The sequence below is a fragment of the Suncus etruscus genome, chromosome 4 (assembly GCF_024139225.1).
Source record: "Suncus etruscus isolate mSunEtr1 chromosome 4, mSunEtr1.pri.cur, whole genome shotgun sequence".
Taxonomy (NCBI): Eukaryota; Metazoa; Chordata; class Mammalia; order Eulipotyphla; family Soricidae; genus Suncus; species Suncus etruscus.
In genome coordinates, this window is record NC_064851.1 from 166,905,597 (window position 1) to 166,930,000 (window position 24,404).

At 38.7% G+C, this 24,404-nt stretch overlaps 1 protein-coding gene across 1 annotated transcript in view; it reads right to left on the bottom strand.

The window, feature by feature from the left end:
- The window catches only part of COMMD10 (COMM domain containing 10), a 148,390-nt gene that overhangs the window by 107,548 nt on the left and 16,438 nt on the right, over nt 1-24,404 (bottom strand). The window contains exon 5 of the mRNA XM_049772737.1: nt 19,611-19,723. Within this exon, the coding sequence (XP_049628694.1) occupies nt 19,611-19,723 (113 nt within the window). The remainder of the gene's footprint in view (nt 1-19,610; nt 19,724-24,404) is intronic.

The window sequence follows — 24,404 nt, forward strand, 5'->3', positions numbered from 1 at the left end:
ATTCTTCTAGATTTGAAATAGATATAATTGCTTAACATCAATCTGGTTTCCACTTGTCATATCCTCATTCCTGACTTGATCGGGAATTAATCATGGAATGCTTAAGTAGATTGAAGTGAGACATACCTGTGCTTCAACTTCAGTTACTCAGTCAAATAATCTTTCTCAGCTCAGCATTTAAAAAATGAAAATATTGCTGGTGAAAATGCTGCCTGATCTAACCCCTATGGGACAGTATGGAGGGTTCTTAGTAAACTCAAAATTAAGCTGCCAGATGACCCAGCAATCCCTCTGGTAGGCATCTATCCCCAGGAAAGAAAAAATTCTCGCACAAGGATATATGCACATTGCTATTCATTACAGCACTTAGCACAATAGCTAAGACTTGGACTCAATCTAGATGTCCAACAACAGTTGAATGGATCATAAAGATGTGGTACATATATAAAATGGAATACTACATAGCTGAAAGGAATGATGCAATCAGGCAATCTGCAGCAACATGAATGGAACTGAAAGATATTACGTTTAATGAAGTAAGCCAGAAGAAGGATATAGAATGTTATCATTTAATGTGGTATTTATAATAACTGCAAGAAGAAATGCAATGGTCTAAATGGGAGTTGTCTCGAACACCGTTGGCCCCAGAGTATAGTGAGGAGAAGGTAAGGAACTGAGTGGAAGAGGAGAAATACAAACATGAAAGGATGGGGCCAGAGGCCAAGCAGTCTCAGGTGCATTAGTAGTGTTAAAAAAAGGACAGAACTAAATATCCAAGCCAAAAGCAACAATGGAATCAAGAGACAAAAACGTGAACCATCAAAACTTGAAATGAGCTTGTTATACTGGCAGGCTGGGGGAAGGGAAATTGGTATGGGATGCACCTGGAGAATATTGTGGAAGGAGGTGGACTCTGGTGGGAGGATTGGCCTTGATTCATTGTGTGTCTGAAACTCAACTATGAAGGACTTTGTAAATCACAATGGTTTCAATAAAATTTAAAAAAAAAAAAAAGAAGAAAAATGAAACTGTGGTACAGTATACAATGGAATACTATGCAGCTGCAATAAAAAGTAAGTTGTTTTGTCCCTGCTAAGGGGGTAACTTTGGGGTGTGGGTAGGAAAAGCCAGTGAGTGAAACCAAAACAAGCAGTACAGCCAACTATGCTGACACCACAGCTAATGTCTTTAATTTCAGAGAGCTAGCCTGTGTAAGCAGTCTCAGAGGACCAGCATAAATGTGTAAGCTGAGGCTGGAGAGAAGCATGGAGGTAAGGCATTTGCCTTTCATGCGGAAGGTCATTGGTTTAAATCCCGGCATCCCATATGGTCCCCCATGCCTGCCAGGAGTGATTTCTGAGCGTGGAGCCAGGAGTAACCCCTGAGCACTGCTGGGTGTGACCCAAAAACCAAAAAACATAAAATAAAATAAAATAAAAATAAACGTGTAACCTGAGAGTCAGTGCCCTGTCAATAGGTTGACCAGCCATGCAACCTGTTCATCCCTGCAACAACCCCCACTATAAACATAATTAGTAATACAAGAGTAATGTGATGTCTCGGTGTGGATTATAACAAGCAATATAAAGTTTATCATTAGTGCCTGCTAAGGGGACAAGCTGAGGTGGAGGTGGAAAACTGGGAGCACTGGTGGAGGGAAGGTGATGGGATTGATTCTGGGACAACTGAATGGGCTCCAAAGTATTATAAAAACCTCTGTAAACTACAGTGTTTAAGTAAAGTTGTTGTTTAATTAGACTTTCACATATTATTTTAGGTCAAGGTCTCACTCTCATGAATTACTGTAACAGAACAGAGAATTAATATGTAAACATAGTAATTCACAGTATGCTTAGGTTGTGAGTTCTATAAAGAAAAGGAGAGTAAAACAAGGGGGTGGAGAGTGACAGGACAGATGCTGCAACTATTTACAACCAGTTCAAAGAAAGTCATTCTCTGTCAGGATAATTGAGATATGTGAGATAAGATATTTAAAAGACCTTTCTATTGACCCAAACTATAACAATCTAAACATAAAATGGACTTGTTGCACTAGTAGACCAGGGAGCTAAGGCTGTGGGTGTGGGGTGCATGATGGGAACTTTGATGGAGGGAGGTCAACACTGGTGGTGGGAAGGGCCTAGTTCATGGTCACTATGTGCCTGAAATACAACTATGAAGGACTTGTAATTCATAATGGTCTCAATTAAAAAAATAATACACCTCTCTGTTGAGATTTGTGAGATAAAATATTTGAGAGATCACTCTAATGGGAAGATAAATCCATGTGGATTTGCAAGGAATGGAAGAATCCTAGAAAAGGAAATAGAAAATGTTATGGTCATGAGACATGAACATATTTAAAGTATTCTAGGAAAAACAAGGTGACCCAATGGTTAGAGAGCATTTAGAGCAGGAGGGAAACAGTGGCAGATGGACAGTAAATAGATAGCATAGGGTTATATCATGATAGATTTTACTAGGCTATGCTTAATTTGCAGAGAAATAATATAAAGCTGAATAATGTTTTAAAAATTATTACTGTTGTGTGAAAAATAATATACAGAGGCCAAAGATAAAAGCAGGACAATTATAAGCACAGATGACAAATTTATGTCAGATAAGAATGATTAATTAGAGGAAACATTCCCAGGACTCAGTTGATCTGAACCCCTAATTCCCACCGACAAAAGAGTCAAAAAAATGTCAACATTTGTTCGGTGCCAACACAACAAAACCGCCAACAAATTAGTCAGTCCAGGGAAAAAAAGGTGTGCAAGCAAATGACACTTCATTCATTAAGTTCTTCCATAAAGTTATTTAATCATTGAAGCTTTAGATGCTCACCCAAAGTATGTTGAATTCATGAGAACTAAAAACTGCAAATAAAAGAATGAATTATTCTACTTCTGAAATGAAAGACTATGACCAATTTCCACTGAGAATTAAGTAGAATTTTGGGGCCAGAGCGATAGCACAGTGGTAGGGTGTTTGCCTTGCATATGGTCCAGGACAGACCATGGTTTGATCCCCCATGTCCCATATGGTTCCCCGAGCCAGGAGCGATTTCTGAGTGCATAGCCTGGAGTAACCTCGGAGTGTCACCGTTTAAGCCCAAAAAAGAAAAAAAAAAGTAAGATTTTTTTCAAATGAATAGGTTTTTTTGGTTTTTTGTTTTGTTTTCTTTGTTTTTTGGTCATACCCGGCAGTGCTCAGGGGTTACTTCTGGCTCTACACTCAGAAATCGCTCCTGGCAGGCTTGGAGGACCATATGGGATGCCAGGATTCAAACCATCGTCCTTCTGCATGCAAGGCAAATGCCCTACCTCCATGCTATCTCTCCGGCTCCCAAATGAATATTTTTTAAAAGTAAAAAGAAAGAAAGGCAGTACTAGAAGGACAGTACAATGGGTAGGACAATTGTCTTGCATGTAGCCAACCTGAATACAATCCCCAGCACCCCACATGGTCTGCTAAGCCTTTCCAGGGTGATTCCAGAGCACAGAGTCAAGAGCAAACCCCAACACTGCCAGGTGAGCCCAAAACCAAAAGAACAATAACAAAAAAACTAAAGGCAATTCATCATACTCGTAATTAAGAAATTATTAAAACCATTCAAAATACAACAATCATAAACATGGCTAAGATACAAAGACTCATCCCTCAGTTCTTGTAGAAAATGAGGGACTTGTTCGTATAAATTGGATGTCAACTTTAAAAAGATGTATCTACATATACTCCTATTGCAAAAATGATACCAGTTTGTCACCTTTTATTAGGATACTTATCACATACTTATGAGAGTCTATTCTATAGCATCTTCCACTGACAATTAGAAAAATGTATTTCCTGGGGGTTGGAGCCAAAGGACAGCAGGTAGGGTACTTGACCTTGTGCACTTTCATCTCAGATTCTATTCCCAGAACCACATATGGCTCCCCAAGAACACAAGAGTGATCCCTGAGCATAGAGATGGAATAAGCCCTGAGTACTGCCAGATGTGGACCCATAACAAAAACAAAAAAAGTTTTCCCTACTCATTAAGGCTGCTTGGACTCCTTGACCAAAGGATATAATAAAAACAATAGCACGCCAGTTCTATACCCAGGCATCCAATAGCTCACTCTGAATCTCATGATCAATCCTGAGTTAGCAGCACGCAAGGCCAACACCCAAGTGGTGTGCCATTGCTCTGGCCCCAGCAGAACTATTTTTGTAATGAAATACTTTGCTGAGCCTTTGAATCTTAATTTAATTCTGTTAGCCTGTTTAAGAAAAAGGGAGGAAAAAGAATCCTCCACTGTTTGCTTGCTCATTCAACAAAATCTAGTTGACATTGTACACTGAGATGAAATGCCACTTATTTTCAACAAGCTTATTGATTATTTTAGTGAGTTTGTTTTGGACAGCAGTTCAAAAAGTTCTCATAAAATAGTATTGCTATATTGTTGCTATTCAAAAATTCTGCGTGCGATTTTGTTATGGAAAACATCCGAGTAGAGTTCCCACCTTGTCCTACTATGGTTGAAAACCAAGAACTTCCTTTCTCCCAAGAAGAATCAAAGAGGAGAGAACCCATCAAGGCAGGGACTTTGTGTCCCAATAGACTGTCAACTTGATTCTTTCGATAAGAGAGCGTATCATGTAAGATTATAAGATGCTGTGCTACCTAGCTGCTATTAGAACTCTCTTAGGGCAAGGAGGGAAGGGAATGGTGCCTCTATTAAATAAATGCTAAGAACTTACACATCATAATTCATATACCACCTAATACTCTGTTATCATCTAAAATCTATAATCAAAGCATGAAAAAGGGCTACACATGGATTCAGTTAAAAGAGGTCTGTCTATAGGCCACTCCTGGTAGCGCTCAGGACTTACTCCTGGCTGTGTTCACAGATCGCTACTGGCAAGGTCAGGGGAGGGGCCATAATCAAACCTGGGTTTGCATTCATGCAAGGCAAGCACTCTAACCACTGTACTAGCTTTGTTTCTTTGTTTTGTTTGTTTCTTTTTGGGCTACATTTGGTGGCACTCAGAAGTTAATCCTGGCTCTGCACTAAGAAATGGCTCATGGCAGGCTCAGGGGACCATACGGGATGCTGGGGATTGAACCCAGGTCTGTCCCAGGTCGGCAGCATGCAAGGTAAACGTCCTACCGCTGTGCTATCACTCCAGCCCACTAGATCTCTTTTAAAAGTATTTTTTAAAAATTATTAAACACATACCAACAAAATCTTATGAATTACTTATTTTTATTTTAGATTTATTTTAAATCTAAATTTACTTTAAATGTCAGGTGGTAAGAACATGTCATTTGGTTAGCATTAGTATTGCTATTCTATAAGATCATTCTAAATTTCAGAGCTGGAGCGGTGGCACAGCAATAGGGCTGACCTAAGATGGACTGCAGTTTGATCCCCCTACATCCCATATGGCCCCCAAGCCAAGAGCAATTTCTGAGCGCATAGCCAGGAGTAACCCCTGAGCATCACCGATGTGGCCCCAAAACAAAACTAAACAAAAATTATAAATGTATAAATATGTAATTGTGGAATGGATGACAGAATTAGCAGCATTATATGTTGAAATCAGACAACATATAATTTTAAAATACAAGCTAAAGTACTAAGTCCTATGGCAAATTCAACTCTCCAAATATAGATGCCAAGATCTTTAATCATACATAAATACTCCTCTTGCAATATGACTTTGACACTTCTACAAAGAGCAGGCATCAGAACTAGAGATAGCACATGGTTTTAGGCACTTACCTTGCAAGAAGCTGACCAGGGTTCAATCACCAACACCCACATAGTCTTTAGCTTAACTAGGAATGATCCCTAAGTGAAGAACCAGACAAATGTGGCTCCCAAATTAAAAACACCAACAATGGGTGGGTAGGTGGGTGGATGGGATCAATATTCTGCCTCTCTCCCTCAAACCTGACAGATCTTTGTGACTGCTCATCAATAAAGACACCGCCTGTCTCAGGACACCCACCTAATTGAGTCAGGCCCCTCATACAACTATAAACTAACATGGAACCTCAATCAAACAGCTTTAAAAGATCATTAATTACCTGAGCCAGTAAGGTAGAATGGTGGCTAAGGTGACAGCCATGCACATAGCCAGCCAACCCACTTCAATCCCTGGCACCACATGGTACTCTGAGCACCACTAGAGGTCACTCCTGAGCACAGAGCCAGCAATATCCTTGAGCACCACCAGGTTTGGCCCCAAACTCACCTCCCCAATACAATATTATTTAAACAAAAACAGTAATGTACTATGAAGCATATAGCACATGTAGAAAAGTGTCCGAAACAAAGTACAAAAGATCATGGGTAAAAACTGAAGTACACCATGGTAAACTGATCTAGGACCAGTTTGCCAAAGAAAAAATGTGTGCTTCACCTACATTTTAATGTTATTTGAGAGATTCCGGGACAGAAATGAACCCGAGGTCTCAGACATATGAGGCATGCTTTAAGGTACATTTTAAGATAGACACAGCATAGTCTTACTCATCTGTGGGATTTAAGAAAAGTAAAAGACTGGGGGTTGGAGAGATAGCATAGCGGTAAGACGTTTGCCTTGCAAGCGGCCGACCCAGGACCAACAGTGGTTTGAATCCTGGCATCCCATATGGTCCTCTGAGCCTGCCAGAAGTGACTTCTGAGCACAGAGCCAGGAGTAATACCTGAGCGCCCCCCCAAAAAAAGAAAAAGAAAAGACAGTATGGTAATAATACCCAGAAACAATAGAGATGAGGGCCAAAAGGACCAGCCCATGATATGAAGCCTACTACAAAGATTGGTGAGTGCAGTTAGAGAAATAACTATACTAACAACTATTATGACAATGACAGTGGGAGAGAGAAATAGAATGCCTCTCTCAAAGAAAAACAGGGGTGGGGAATGAGGGAAATGAGGGGCACTGGTGAAAAGGGGTGTACATTTTATGACTAAAATCCAACTATGAACACATTTTTAACTATGGTGCTTAACTTAAAGATATTTTAAAAAATACATTTTGGGGCTGGGCGGTGGCGCTAGAGGTAAGGTGCCTGCCTTGCCTGTGCTAGCCTTGGATGAACCGCGGTTCGATCCCCCGGTGTCCCATATGGTCCCCCAAGCCAGGAGCAACTTCTGAGCGCATAGCCAGGAGTAACCACTGAGCATCACCGGGTCTGGCCCAAAATCCAAAAAAAAAAAAAAAAATACATTTTAATGTAAACGTTTTCCCAGGCCACTCATTGAAAATCTAAGTTGTTATAAAACTTGAAACATCTAAGTTAAAATTTTTTAATTCTGGGGCCAGAGAGATAGCATAGCGGTAGGGTATTTGCCTTGTGCGTGGTGAACGCAAGACAGTGGTTGAATTCCCAGCAGTCCATATGGTCCCCTGCAATTTCTGGGCAATTTCTGATCTCAGAGCCAGGAGTACCCCTTGAGCACTACCGGGATTACTCAAAAAAAATTTTTTTTAATTCCATCAATAGAAATTCTTTTAACAGTGGTGCTCAGGGTGACTTGAGTCTATGCTCAGAAATTACTCCTGGCAGGCTCGGGGAACCATATGGGATGGCAGGGATTGAACCCAGATGGGCCATGTGGAAGAAAAATGCCTTATTCCCTGTGCTATTGATAGACTTACTGCTGTTTCTTTATTTTGTTTACTGGGATGCCTAGTACTATGTGCTACATGCTATAATGACATATATAATTATTATGCCCTTGTTTTCAAGTCTTGTGAGAGTGTGTTTGTGTGTGTATACATATGTTTGTTTGTTTTTTACAAAAAGTAGAATTTAGGCTCCTCAAACTACCTTAGGAAGGCTACTGCCAGGTTCTAGTTCTTCCATCTCTATTTCTTCCCATTCCTCCACCATGTCCCTGCTACCTCGAATATACACTATAGTCTCACTTTCCACCTGATCCAATTTAGATTCTACGTGAAATCACCAAAATCACTCCCATTTGTTTATAAATCCAAGCCTTTGTCTCTTTTCCCCTTCATCTGATACACCTGGCACAGACAACCCCTATCCCCTCAATTCAAGTCAACAGAAGAACCAGAGTAATTAAAGATGAAGAAAAATGTACAATTTCCCAACAGTTTTCATTTCAAATTCATGGTCACAAATCTGAAATGAGCAATCAACACCGTTCAAGAACAGTGACATATCCTGAAATGCTTGATTTGCTCATTTCCGCATTATCCAAAATAACTATTTTATATGCTTTGTTCTCAATCCTCAACTCACCCATTTCCCTACGCCTGCACCGAGAAAACAAAATCGATTAGAAACATTTTCATATTTTCAGCAAAATTACCTGCTTAACATATATTCATTCACTCCTCTTACAACAAATAATTATGATACTACTACCATCCAAGGCTAACCCTTCATTTGTGCTCTGGATTTCACACCTGCTCACCCTATGAAAGAAATTATGTCCCTTTCTCCAATCTGCATCATCATTTTCTTCCTCAATAGATATGTAGCATCAGTATATAAACTTGCAGTCACTAAATCACGAGTCCCTGAGTTTACTGTTCTCTACTCATACTGTTGTTTCCATCACTCTTCTCATATTCTTTATGTGGTTTAACTCCAATCAGGTTTATAAAATTACAGCTGTCAAAGCTATCAAAAAAGTTTCATGAGTCTGATGGAAGCTAGGTTAAAATTTGGCTCTGTCATTTCCTAGTGTCCAATAGGATAAGACATTCACTGAGCCTTTCTTCCTTGATCTATAAAATACAGATCTCACTTGTAACTGCAAGGGTAACATCAGTCTAGTTTTGTCTCTCTCCTCTTTTAACAGTTTATGCCATGATTTGCCTTCAAGAAATACTCTTTGATCTCCAAATGCCATAAGCTTCTCCAACTTTTCTTGCTCATGACACCTTCTCCATAAGTGATTAACTTCTTCCTTTGTCATGGGTGAATTATAACCTAAACTTTAGTAATTTCTTTTTTGTTTGTTTCTTTTTTTAACTTCAGTAATTTCTTTTTTTTTTTTTTTTGTGGTTTTTGGGTCACACCCGGCAGTGCTCAGGGGTTACTCCTGGCTCCATGCTCAGAAATTGCTCCTGGCAGGCACAGGGGACCATGTGGGACGCCGGGATTCGAACCGATGACCTTCTGCATGAAAGGCAAACACCTTACCTCCATGCTATCTCTCCGGCCCCAACTTCAGTAATTTCTAATTTAATCATTTTTCCCAAACCACAGACTGCTAACTAAACCTTCTTCCCCTGAATAAATCAGCTGCTTTACATGCAACAAGCTCAAAAGATAAGTACTCTTTGCATACAGCCAACCAGAGTTCAATCCTTGGCATCCATATGGTTCTCAAGCACCAAGAATGATTCCTAAATGCAAAGTCAGGAGTTATCCCTGAGCTCCAAAACAAAACAAAGAAAAAAAAAAGATAAGCCTCTCTCCCTTCCTTCACATGGGAGGGACTTCCTGTGTCTAGCCCCATCTGTGAGTCCACACTGTCTGCTTCTAGAGTCCAAGCATCCAAGCATTTTCTTTTGTGTTGTCTCTAATTTTCTATTCACTACCTTACAGTAGTAAATATTTCATTATAAAATTAAAAAACTGTCCCTATCACTAATATCATTCCTAGCACAACACACTGCACAGTATTTTATAAATGTTAAGAAAACGCAAGATATGGGGCCGGGCGGTGGCGCTGGAGGTAAGGTGCCTGCCTTGCCTGCGCTAGCCTAGGACGGACCGCGGTTCGATCCCCCGGTGTCCCATATGGTCCCCCAAGAAGCCAGGAGCAATTTCTGAGCGCATAGCCAGGAGTAACCCCTGAGCGTCACAGGGTGTGGCCCAAAAACCAAAAAAAAAAAAAAAGAAAACGCAAGATATTAAAGAAGTTTTATATTATTTACTCTTGTTTGAGGTGGACGTTGGACAGTGAGTGGGTCATGCCAAGCAACACTACAAGTATTTTCCAGAACCAGATTTGATCCTTGGTGCCCCAAGCCCTGCAGGAGTGATCCCTGAACAGTCAGAAGTAAATTCTGAGCATTGTCTGGTGTGCCCCCAAACCCAAAACAAAAAATTGAAAGTGGGGGCCGGGCGGTGGCGCTAAAGGTAAGGTGCCTGCCTTGCCTGCGCTAGCCTTGGACGGACCGTGGTTCGATCCCCCGGTGTCCCATATGGTCCCCCAAGCCAGGAGCAACTTCTGAGCACATAGCCGGGAGTAACCCCTGAGCGTTACCGGGTGTGGCCCAAAAACCAAAAACCAAAAAAAAAAAAAAAATTGAAAGCATGGTCTTCAAGCAAATATTTGTATATCCAATTTCATTAAAAAAGTTTACAAAAACCAAGGAAAAGGGGGCAAAAAGCATTTTCTCCTATGAATACTACATTCTATCACACTCAAGTTATGTACTCAAACTGTATTTGGTTTTCATTAATGTTTATAATATCACATATAATGTTATATAATATTATGTTTCTAATGATGGGGTGTTGGGCCTGAAGAGAGGACAGTGGTTGTGGGAGCATTTGCCGGATATGCAGCCAATCCAGGCTCAATTGCCAGTCCCGTGAGCCTGCCAGGAGTGTTTCTGGAACAGAGTCAGAGCAGCCCCTGAGCATTGCTGGTATGGCCCAAATGTCCTCCATAACAACTTTGGTTGTTTTGTTTTGTTTTGTTTTGTGTTTGTGTTTGGGGGAATTACACTCAACGAAGCTCAGAGGAAAGTTACTCTTATCTCTGTACTCAGGAATCACTCACATGCTGGTGCTGGGGATCATATGGGATCATACCTGGGTCAGTCTCTTGCAAGGCAAACAGCCTATGGGCTAGAATATGACTCAGGTCCCTGAACAGTTTTTGTTTATATAATTTTTATTTGTTTATTTTGTAGGGTTTTTGTTGTTGTTGTTGTTGTTGTTGTTATTTTTTGTTCGCTATGGGAGGGTCATGCCCACTGCTGATGAGGGTTTATTTCCAGCTCTGGACTCAGGTGTAAATCCTGGCAGTCCTCATATATATGATGCCAGGAATTTGAACTATGGTTGGTGGGATGCAAGGTAAGTTCCTTAAACCCTTTAACGCCTCTCTAGCCCTGAGATTATAATATTTTATCATGAATATAAGGCAGACTTTCCAGAGGCAACCTGAAACTTAGGAGGAAAGTTTTCATACATAACCAAAGGAATTTACTAAGTGACATAAAAGAGCTCTGTATCTATTATATAAATACTAAATACATCAATTGTAAGGTGAACCTAGGTAAAAGCCAACATTTTCCCCAAACTTCCTTTTTCCCTAACTTCTTCTTTTGGTAAGTAAAAGGTCACTGGATAGTTACTTTTGTATCAGACTCAATCTTCCCCCTCCTGGCACTGGGAGTTGTTTGAATAAAGAAAGTTCTGGCTTTGGGCTCTGAGAGAAAGCACATGGCTGAGAGAGGCCATGAAGTAAAAGCAGAGTAACTCCAATGAGTATCTTTTGCTGACAGGCTTGGTATACCCTGCTTCATCAGACCCATCCTCCTAAGGGGTTAAAAACACGGTGCCTGGGGCGTCTCACCACTTATGGATATTTCTATTTTATAGTCAATTTACATGAAAGCATACTGTCTTTGAGAAAGTTGCAGGGATCTCTCTCAGACACAAAATATATTAATTTGAGGAAAGATATTTCTGCATTGGTCTGACTTATAAAATATAGTATGTTGAGGCAAACTGTCATTGAGAATTAGTAACAATGGATATGAAAAGATTCATCAGAGAAACCATCACAAATCCCTGCGAATATTTACATAAGCTGGTTCCAAATAACTGGCTTTGTTTACAAAGTAATTGAATATATACCTATCAAATAAGGGCTGTTTCTATTTTTTTCTGCTAGAGAATTTGAGATTGCTATTAGGTACTGTATAATGAAAGCAAATAATTTTAAAGTTTGTTAATATGTATACTAGTAGTGAAAAGAAATCTCACCCTTAAAAAGAGAGTGTTCTATACAATGACTGGATTTTTCACCTGTCTCCTACAATTAGTCAAAATAGAGAACCACATTTTTAGAGTATTATGCCTTTTTATAGACGTTCCTAAATCTTTTGAATACTATACTTCAATTAGATGTTTCAAATATTAAAGATATTTCTATCCTCTTGCACAGAGCAAGCATTATGAAGATCTTTCTCTCTTCCCATTTCATTCTAAATAGAATTAGTCTAGAAGTCAAAATGAAATCACTAACCAAAAAATTTGATTTAAATGCCCGAAGTTGGGGGCTGGAGCGATAGCGCAGCGGTAGGGCGTTTGCCTTGCAAGTGGCTGACCCAGGAGGAACCTGGGTTCAATCCTCAGCATCCCATATGGTGCCCCAAGCCGGGAGCGATTTCTGAGCGCATAGACAAGAGGGACCCTTGAGCATCACTGGGTGTGGCCCAAAAACCAAAACCAAAAACAAAAGCCACAAGTTCTCTAGAATATAAACAACTCATTCCTAGAACACCTAACTCTAAGAATAATACATAAGATTGTTTCTCTTGTCCAGATGGTTTTACTTCCACTGTTTCAAAAGAAGTATTGAGGACCAGGCGATAGCACAGCGGTATGGTTGTTCATTTCTCTTTCTTTCTCTTTCTTTCTTTCTTTCTTTCTTTCTTTCTCTTCTTTTCTTTCTTTTCTTTCTTTTCTTTCTTTCTTTCTTTCTTTTCTTTTCTTTCTTTCTTTTCTTTCTTTCTTTCTTTCTTTATTTCTTTCTTTCTTTCTTTCTTTCTTTCTTTCTTTCTTTCTTTCTTTCTTTCTTTCTTTCTTTCTTTCTTTCTTTCTTTCTTTCTTTCTTTCTTTCTTCTTTCTTTCTTCTTCTTTCTTTCTTCCTTCCTCTTCCTTCCTTCCTTCCTTCCTTCCTTCCTTCCTTCCTTCTTTCTTCCTTCTTCCTTCCTTTCTTTCTTCTTTCTTTCTTTCTTTCTTTCTTTCTTCTCTTTCTTTCTCTCTCTCTTCTCTCTCTCTCTCTCTCTCTCTCTCTCTCTCTCTCACACACACACACACACACACACACTAAAACCACAATCAGAAGAAGTCTGAAACATTTTTTAAAAGATGTACCAAAAATTTAGAATTGCTGTATTATTAAGCTTAAACATCACAAACAATTGGAAAAATACTGGAAAATGCAAAATTAATAATAAAATTGAAGTACTTTAATACTGATGTCATTCAGTACTATATATAAAATTGCTATTGTGTACAAATAAAAGTTTTCAACTGGCCTTGATTAGCCAGGTCTAGATACACTACAACCTAATAAATAATCCCCAACTATTATGAGATTATTTTATTCTCTTCTCCTTTAAAAAGAAATTAGAGCAACAACACAGCACATAGGACACTATGCTTTGAGCATATTCACCTGGGTTCAATCCCCAGCACCGATTTGGTCTCCAGGGGTGATCCCTCAGTGCTAAGTACAACCCCCCAAAATACTACAAAATTAAAAATAAAATAAATTATAGGCTGGCAAAATGTATAGGGGTTCAGAGTATTTGCCTTGCAGGCAGCCAAACCTGGTTCAATTCTCCAGCACTACATAGGTCCTCTGAGCTCCACTAGACTAAACCACTAAGCAAAAAAACCAGGAATAGTCCCATGAGCACTGTCAGGTATGGGGGCCCACCAAAAAAGTCTCATGAAAATAAATAAAAATAAAGAGGCAGAATGTAACAAAAAAAGTTAGGCACTACAGAAAGATTTTTAATAATTTTGTTTTGTAGCAACCTTATTGAAAATGGGAGAAGTTGACTCCCTTCCACCTTTACCCTCCCTCCACAGTCGAAGCTCAGGCACTCCTAACATGTTTGACGTCCAAGAGCAGCTTTTTAATAAACTTAATTCTGGCAAATAATCATATATGAATTAACAAATATTAAAATAATGATTTAATTCATTTGTTCTATATGTATCTGATGAATAGATTTTAATTTTGTTGATGGAAACAAGAGAACTCTATTGTTACATGAAGTTTAGAAATATAAACACTTAGCACTTCCCACAACTACATAAATTATTTTGAATGTTATTTCAAATAATACAGGGAATGCCAGAGATTAGGGAAGCAAAGAGTTCTACTGCCCCCTAATGAATAAACAAAACACAAAATCATTTGGAAATCATCTTTTGAGGTATCTATAGAAAAGGAAAATAATATTCTTTTGCTAAGTGTTGTAGACTAGCACTAAAACAACTAAGAGATACTGTAGAAAAACACTGTAGGAAAAGCTATAATCTTACCAGCTTTATGATAAAATTAGTAGCAAAACAGGAAAGTCTTGCGACAGAAAAGTTCTAAGAGAAAGGATACTAGTACAACAATGTTATCTAATGTGATAGCAATGAGAATTTCACTGCAGGCGACACTTTTCATGTGTATGTTGGAAGTCAATGAGAAGGATTCTTAAAAACCACACTCTACAGTGAATTACGGTATATTTTCAGTTCAGCAGCTCAAAAGTAAACATATCAAAAATTCTCTCCCAGGGGCCGGAGAGATAGCACAGTGGCGTTTTGCCTGCAAGCAGCTGATCAGGACCTAAGGTGGTTGGTTGGAATCCCCCCCCCCCCCATGTCCCATATGGTCCCCCGTGCCTGCCAGGAGCTATTTCTGAGCAGATAGTCAGGAGTAATCCCTGAGCAGCGCTGGGTGTGGCCCAAAAACCAAAAAAAAAAAAAAAAAAAAATCTCTCCCAATTTGTACTAACTAATCCTCCCAGAATTAATTTAATATATGAATATTTTCAGTGTTATTACATTGAAAAAGAAATTTAAATTGGAAAGCAATTTATCTAATGTTTCCTACCTTGTACAAATGTAGAAAAGTATTCCTACAAATATTTGCAAATTTCACAAATATGACAACTTTTTAACTTCATGGACTTGCATTGCAAACCAGTTAGTAGTAACTTCTCATCTTCCTCTCCCTTTCCTTTATTAAGTATGGCTTTAAAAAAAAAAAAACCACGGGAGCTGGAAAGATAGGGTATTTGCCTTAGTCATAGCTACTCTGGGTTCGATCACTTGCAGGGTTAAAGGTCTCCAAGTCCTGCCGGGAGTTATCCTTGAGCACAGAACCAGGAGTAAGCCCAGAGCACTGCTGGCTGTGGCACCCAAACCGAAATAAATAAATAAAAATAAATGGCCGGAGCAATCGTAGTGTTCAAGGCATTTATTTGCCTTACATTAGCCAACCCAGGTTCAATGCCCAGCAAATCATCTGGGGCCCCTCAACCCTGCTACGAGTAATTCTTGAGCATAGAAACAACCGTAAGCTAAGCATGGCCAAACAAAGCAAAAACTTTTTTTTTTTGTTTTGTTTTTTTTTTTTGTTTGTTTTTTTTTGTTTTTTTTTGGGCCACACCCTGTGACGCTCAGGGGTTACTCCTGGCTATGCGCTCAGAAGTCGCTCCTGGCTTGGGGGACCCTATGGGACGCCGGGGGATCGAACCGCGGTCCGTCCTAGGCCAGCGCAGGCAAGGCAGGCACCTTACCTCCAGCGCCACCGCCCGGCCCCAGCAAAAACTTTTAAAATAAAACAAAACATGCCTCAAAAACTTGTTTCTTTTACTGAAAATGTTAACCCTTAAAGAATTTCCAGTCTCTTTCAGAACAAAGCAAATATAGGGTTGTTAGGGGAGGTGGAGTGGTATGAAGTCATTCATAAGAGAAATCTGATTTTTCATAAGAGAAATCTGATTAAAATGAGCATCAACAGGCAGCGATGGCTCAAAAGAATGAATGGCGGGGCCAGAGAGATAGCGTGGAGGTACGGCATCTGCCCTGCATGCAGAAGGTCGGTGGTTCAAATCCCGGCATCCCATGTGGTTCCCCGAGCCTGCCAGGAGCGATTTCTGAGCATAGAGCCAGAAGTAACCCCTGAGTGCTGCTGGGTGTGACCCAAAACAAAAAGCAAAAAAAAACTAAAAACAAACTAAAAACTAAAAACAAACAAAAAAGGCTGAAGGGCACATGCCAGGCATGCCCTTCAGCCCCAAGTGAGAGCTCTGACAGCACAAGGCCTCAGGGACAATGTGAAGTCTTGTTGACCTCCAAGACTCCTGGAGCAACCTTCCTTTTCATCTCCCAAAATAAAAATGAGAATTAATATCAAACAGCCTGATATAATAAGAGTACAGAGAATAAAGTACAAGGTCATAGAAACAGTGAGAGAGTGAATAAAGAAGAAAAATAAAATTCAGTGAGGGGAAGAGAATGGGAATAACCTTTTCTTTTGCTCCCAGGCTCATCATATCCCTTAGAATGGCACCTTTTTGGTTCTGCTGGAACTGACAGCACAAGAGCTCTCCATTCACTACCTGCCTACTGCTTAGGAGATATAAGGAGGCACCAACTCATGCAATGCTAAATAAAGGTTGCCAGAGGTCGTGAAATATAACACAAAAAAAGCTGTCACTTTTGGGTGAGAACAATAGTACAATGGGTAGCACTACTGCCTTTCACATCTGGCATCCCAGATGGTCTGCTGAGGTCTACCAGGGGCAAATTCCTGAATACAGAGCCAGAAATAACCCAAAACACCAATAGTTGTGGTCCAAAACAAACAAACAAACAAGAAAAGCTGTCTCTTTTGTGTACTGCTGATTTTTTTCTGAGTACACCAGAAAAGATAGTTCTGTATTTCTGTACATTACATATGCTTGTTGAGTTTGAAAATAACAACACTCAGAAAAATACAATCACACTCAAGTCTGTACTTCAAAAGACTTGGAATTCACATATATTGGTTTCTTGGACAATATTATTAAAAAACACAACTCACTAGAAGCATTATTCATTTATTTCTACTGCTAAAAGTTATAACATATATGTTGGAACATTTTGAAGATGTAATCAAGGAGTGAGGATGTAAGCATCAAAATGCATGATGCTTAAAAGTATATTTAGTATATGGAGAATAAAATAGGACTTTTCCAAACTATAAACTGCTTTTACTCAGACAGCATATCATAACAACTGTAAATTTTTATATATAATTATATATAACATATACAAACTTTTGTAATTATATATATCCATATATAATATATAAACTTTTGTGTATGATTTCATTTGTGGAATATTTCTAGTCTATATCTATAGCAATGTGCCAGATTACTAAACTTGAAGCTATATATTCCCAATTTCATAGGAGTAAGAAAAAAAGCACTTTTTCCAGATTTTTCTAGGTTGTTCTTCGTCTCTCCAATTCCAAATATATAAAAAGTACTATCAAGAAATAAAAAAGAAGGCTGAAGGCGATTTCTTTACCATTGGTACTCAGAACAGCCAGGAAAGGCCCCAGCAGACATAATATCTTCAGGACCCAGAACAAACCAAGAAAGGCCCCTGGGGACATGATTTCTTCAGGGCCCTGTACAAGGTCGGGTGACTCTGCCCACAAAGGGTGGACCCTGATTCCTGCCAGGATGGAATGCCCTGTATATATCTACTAGTCCACTCTCTTCGATTTCTCTTTTCAGAGCTAGTATTCTTGTTGGGTTTCCCCTGATTGACTATCAAGGGTGACAGGGCAGTGTTGAGGTCTCCCACAATTATTGTATTGCTATTGATATCTTCTTTCAGATTGGTCAACAATTGTATTATTTTGTATTGTCTCTGTGTCTCTTGAGCTTTTTGGTAGAGTCTTTAGAGTTTTCACAAAGAATAAGAACAATAAGTGCTGGCGGGGATGTGGAAAGGAACTCTCATTCACTGCTAGTGGGAATGCCATCTTGTCCAACCTTTATGGAAACCAATATAGATTCCTCAAAAAACTGGAAATTGAACTCTCATATGATCCAGTTATACCACTCTAGGACACAAAAATACAATTCAAATAACCCTTCTCACACCTATATTCACTATTTACAATAGCCAGACTCTGGAAACAACCAAGATGCCCTTCAACAGAGGGATGGCTAAAGAAACTGCGGTAAAATATACACAATGGAATATATTATGCAGCCGTCATGAATTTTTCCTATATGTGGATGTACCATGGACTCTATTATGCTGAGTGAAATACGTAAGAGGGAGAGAGATAGACACAGATATAGTGCTCACTATTCTATGGGTTTTAAGAAAAATAAAGGACATTATTGTAATAATGCCCAGAGACAATAGAGATGAGGTCTGGAAGGACTGGCTCACAATATGAAGCTCACTACAAAGAGTGGTGAATGCAGTTAGAAAAATAACTACAAGGACAACTATGGTGACAATGTTAATGAGTGAGAGAAGTAGAATGCCTGACTCAAATACAGGTGGGGGAGGAGGGAGATTAGGGACATTGTCGATAAGATAAATTTTTTATACATATAAATATTTTAGAATAAAATAAAACAATAAAGTATTTAAAAAAGAAATAAAAGGATGAAGATTGCAGGGGTATTCTTAATGAAATCCATCAGGAATTAAAGTTGAAATTTTTAAATTGTTTAATTTTTTATTTAAATTTTATTTAAAATTATTTAATGAAAATTAAAAATATTCAAATTAAAATTAATCAGAAATAAACTTAATGGCAGCTTCAGCTTACAACAGATTTTCTTACTTACTAGACCGAAACCATTTTATTACTGATAATGATAAAAATGAAGTAGTGAGCACTCACTGAGCACATACCACAATATCAGGCATTGGACTACACACTTTACAAATACTGGTATTTAAATCTTCATAAGAATCCAAATAGAGTCGAGAGGTCATATTATGTCCATTTTGTAGATGAAGAAGCTCATACTCACAGTCTTATCCAAAGTTATAATGCCACTGAAAGCACACTAAGCCAAAGCAATAGTATAATGAGTAGGATGTCTGACTTGCAAGCAGTCACCTAAATTCAATCCCTGGCACCCACCGAATCGATGATCCCTGAGAACCTCGAGAAGTGATTCCTGAGTGCAATCGGGTATCCCTGCACATCACCAGGTGTGCCCCCAAAACAGACAAACGAAAAATTAAATATTTCTCAAATAAGTATTTCTGTGTTCTGGTAAGAAAAAGTTTCGTGGGAATTATTTGTCCTTTCTGAATATGTTCAAGTTTTCTGAAACTAATGCTAAAGAAGAAATCACCAGGCAGTATAAACTAATCAGAAATACTATTGTGTTAAGTGCTTAGATTTAAACATATGCCCATGCATATTACACACACACACACACACACACAGCAACACAACTCAGGCCATCTTCGTAGTTCAGCACCGACCAGCTGGATAACATTTCCTTTAGCGTATATATGCAGATAAATATCACAAATATCAAAAATCACCATTTTATGTAGCTACTAATAATCTTTCCACTGCATAATTTAGAAGACATTTTGAAATTCTTAGAAAAAAGCACCTTGCAAGCAAGACAAACCACTTCCTCAAATAAGTAACTAATGATGTGTACAACTGCCATTGAAGTGTCATAAATATAGATCTGTCAATTTGCAAATCCTTCATTTTAATTAAACTCTGGTTAATTTTTCAACCTCAAGAGCAAAGACCTGGTTTAACAATAAAACACAGACATGATGAACAAAATACATCATCTCAAGGGAATCACCTCATTCTTACCTTTGAGTCTTCATTGCTCTCTTCCTACTCAGCACAGCTTTGGGGGAGATTTTAGTTTTGACTGAGTAGAGGTTAGCCATCTGAAGGTTAAGCTGCCATCCAACTGTCTCCAGCTATAAAAGACAACTGCAGATTGGAATCAGATGGTACAGAAGGAAGAAAACAGTCAACTCTAAGCAAAATTTCCACTCAGCAGGCTATGAACATGGACAGGTTATGCGGAAAGTCAGTTTCCTGAACCTGCACAACTGCACATTCTCCCTGTGGGCTCATTAGACTGGCCTCTTGCCAGGCCTGTCAAATTCAAGAGTAAAACTAGTCTTTAAAAGGAATGAGCTCTAAAACTACTCCAGACAATGGGGCCAGAGTGGTGGCGCAAGCGGTAAGGCACCTGCCTTGCCCACAGTAACCTCGGACGGACCACAGTTTGATCCCCTGGTGTCCCATAAGTTCCCCCAAGCCAGAAGCGATTTCTGAGCACATAGGCAGGGGTAACCCCTGAACGTCACCGGGTGTGGCCTCCCCCCAACAAAACAAAAACAAAACAAAAAAAATGCTCTAGACAAAGCCATGAGGTACACTAAGAGTTATTGGTTCTTAAATAGCAAATTACTATTTTACTATTACAAATTACTATTTTCAAAAAGATTTGTAAATTAAGTTTAGACATTTCAACTAGTCAATCACATGACTGATAATGAGTACTTTAATAGCTGCCCTTTATCTTTCAAATTCTTTTTATGAAGTAGAAATCAGATTAATATTTTTTAATTTAGAAAAAAAAATTGTAGTACCCAGATGGTAAGAGGTTCACACTCTTAGAAATAGGAAGGCTGGAATACAGCCATCAAAAACTGACATCTACTAGTGAGCAGGTGTTCCCCAAAAGATTAAGCGTTCCAAATTACTCTTACTATGGCTCCCAATTACAACAAATTAATTAAAACATTTCCTTTGAACTTACTAATACAACAACACAATTTAATCAGGTAAGGAAAAAAATAACCAAGTCAGATGAAAACAGATTAAGTTTTTTTTTAAATCAAGAAATATAAATGTCACCTTATTGAACTTATCAATTTATTGGTTTTCCAACCTCAGAACCCTGAAGATGAAGTATGAAGATTAAGATTTAATTTCCAGTATCTTTCAAGAATCAATACTTAGAGAAATTTTGACAAAAGCATTTATTATACACCTCTGACAAAACCCTAATGACTAATTTGGTGGAACTACCTTAGTTATACTATTACTTATGACACCTCATGACAATTCTGATATAACCAAAATACTAATCACTATCATAAAATACTGCTCAACAGAGAGAATTGCAGCAGTGATTCAAAGCCAAATTGGAAAAAAAAAAAAAAGCAAGGAAAGTATCTATTTGAGAGAGGATATGATGTGATAATAAAATTACTGTTCTGTTCTTTTGGATACTGAACTTTTTAGAGATTCTGGGTGAAGAGGGGAAAGACATTGCAGAGATACAATCCACACTGTCATATGGGAGGGGGGATCTTAATGGTATATGTAAGTAAGAATCCTTAATGCAGAGCCAAAATGATAATACAACAGGTCAGGCACTTGCCTTGCATGAAGCAAACCCAGGTTGGGTCCCCGCATCACATATGGTCCTTTGAGCACAGCCAGGAATGATTCCTGAGTGTAGAGCTAGGAGTAACCCAGAGATGTGCCCATCTTATTCCCCAAAACTCCTTAATGCATGATTTAACTCACTTGTGAGAGTTAGTACAGGCTCTAGCACAGGATCTCTATATCAACCAACAGTCATGTACAACATGACACCAAGAGAACAAGAAAAAACATTTTGAACTACTCAGATATACAAGTATCCTGATACCTTCCCTAAAAGCATCTTGTTATTCATAAAGACCTGTGAGATGCAGTTTTCAACTCATTCTACTGATCAGATCCCTATTCTTTAGGCACTTAACATAAATGAAGAGAAAGATGATAAAGATGAAAATAAGCATACTCCATTGGGATGGAGCTTTTGTATTGTATTTTGTATTGAGAAATAGCATATAAGTAGCATGTATACTTCAAATATCAATATCTCATGAGGAAAGAAATCATTTTGGGGTATTTTTGTATTTTGGGGGCACACCTAACTGTGATCAGGACTTACTCTTGGCTCTGCCCTCAGGGATCATTCCTGGTAGAGTTCAAGGTGACAGAGATGAAATCCAGGTTGGCTGTATATAAGGCAAGAGCCCTAACTGTATTACTGCCACTCTGACCTTGTACACCACATGGTCCCCTGAACATTTCCAGGAGTAGTTCCTAAGCACAGAGTGTAACATACACCCCCAAAAAATAGATACTTATAATCTCTATATATAATTTCCTACAACTGTATGTAAATCTATAAAAGTCTAAAAAAGAAATAGACCTAGTATTTTTGAAAGAAAAAGCTATAAAGCAAAAGATTAATGAATATAAATAACTATGGAAATTTTACTAAATTAATATGTAGACCTCATTCTTTGGTGTATGGTTGTAGAGCTTTAAATAAACCTATGCCTCTATAAGATTCTAATAATTCTGATGAGTGTCTCCTATTCTTTATTTCCTATACCTATACAACTACAATGAAACACAAACTAAGAATGTTTCCTAAATGGTCAAGCAGTAATATGCTTGCATTGTATGTGTATAGTCCTGGGTTTAATTCCCAGTGCACCATAACATATGTACACACACACACACCCCTCACTACCACTACTACCACCACCTCTACCCTCCACACACACACGTGCTTTATTTCTAAAACCTTGGATGCAAAGAAGGGCAGGTTCCTATTCAATGTAATCTAGTTAATAAAGTTAGTTTGTTTGTAGCACTTTTCATTATAAATCTGCATGAAGAAAGCAATCCTTGCTGGGAAATTCCATTTGAATGTATATGAGGTCAGAATTATGACTCCCTCAAAAATGGCATGCATCTGTAATAAAAGTTTTGTTCAGAATGTAAATTTGGGGCTATTTTACTTTGGTTAAAAAAAAAATAGAGGCACTTTCATCATGTCTACTCCATTACAGGAAAAATGAGTTCCGAAATAACATGTGTATGTTTGCCAAAGGAAACATGAAGGCACCACCAACAGAGGAGGATTCCTCAATGGAAACATTCTGCAAACCGTCAACAGTAAAACCACAGGCCATTCCATCTCTATCTTTCACTTTGTTTCCTTTGGAAAGAAAAAGGTCATAGAAGATGGACAAGGTAATTAGCTCAAATGCTTTCATTATCAAATCAGGGAAATTTTCAAATCTATCATTTGAAGCCCCACCAGGAGATCATAAATTTTATTAGCCATTTTGAAGCTAGCAGTGCCCAACTCATGCGACTCCATTCTAAAAACTCTACTGATTTGGAACAAAAAACAAATTTGCAAATAGAATCACAGTGTAAATGCTGCTTTTTTGGGGCCATACCCGGCAGCATTCAGGGTCCTGACTCTACACTCAGAAACTACTTGTAGCAGGCTTGGGAGACCGTCTGGGATGCACAGAATTGAACTCAGTTAGCTGCATGCAAGGCCTATTGCTCCAGCCCCAGCAGTGTCTTAAAGTTAAATATATACCTATTCTAAAATCCAGTTAATCTACCCTAAGCCAAGAAAAATGAAACTACAGATACATGAAAAGAACTGAACCTACACGTAGAACAGATTTAAACCCCAAAATGAAAATAACCCAAATACCTATCAACAAGTAAATGATAAATTATAGTATATCTATATGGGAAAATACCACAGCCTATAATTAAAAAAAATAAAAAAAAAAAAGATAGGGACCGGAACAGCAATGCAGTGGTGGGGCACTTGCATTGCACAGAGCTGACCCAGGACGGACCACGGTTCAATCCCCCATATGGTGTCCCATATGGTCCCCCAAGCCAGGAGTAATTTCTGATCACAGAGCCAGGAGGACTCCCTGAGCGTCAGCAGGTGTGGTCCAAAAACAAAAACAAATAAATAAAAATAAATTTAAAAAAAGATACCTTAATACATGCCCAAGCATTTGTCATCAAAAATCATCCTCAGTGGAAGAAGCAAAAAGAATAAAAGTACATTTAATTTTATTTATTCATTTATTTGTTTATTTATTTATTTATTTATTTATTTATTTATTTACTTTTGGATTTTGTGTCACACCTGGCTGCACTCAGGGGCTACTCCTGGCTCTACGCTCAGAAATTGCTCCTGGGCCTGGAGAGATAGCACAGCGGCATTTGCCTTGCAAGCAGCCGATCCAGGACCAAAGGTAGTTGGTTGGAATCCCGGTGTCCCATATGGTCCCCGTGCCTGCCAGGAGCTATTTCTGAGCAGATAGCCAGGAGTAACCCCTGAGCACTGCAGGGTGTGGCCCAAAAACTAAAAAAAAAAAAAGAAATCGCTCCTGGCAGACTCGGGAGACCATATGGGATGCCAGGACTTCGAACCACCATCCTTCTGCTTGCAAGGCAAACACCCTACCTCCATGCCATCTCTCCGGCCCTTAATTCTATTTATATAAAATCCACATAAATGTAAGCAACAGTTAAGAAAGCAAACCTATGGGTTTCTGGGGGTCAGAACCAGGTTGGAAAAAGATTGCAAAGGGGCATGTGGAAACATTTAAGGGCAAGGAAAACATTCTCTATCTTGCTATGGTAATGACGCTTAGATATGGATCTAGCACATGGTCCACTGAGCTATATAATTTGAAAGGGAAGAGATATTAAGTAAATTATAATTTAATAACATTACTTCTCAAAAGATACTGT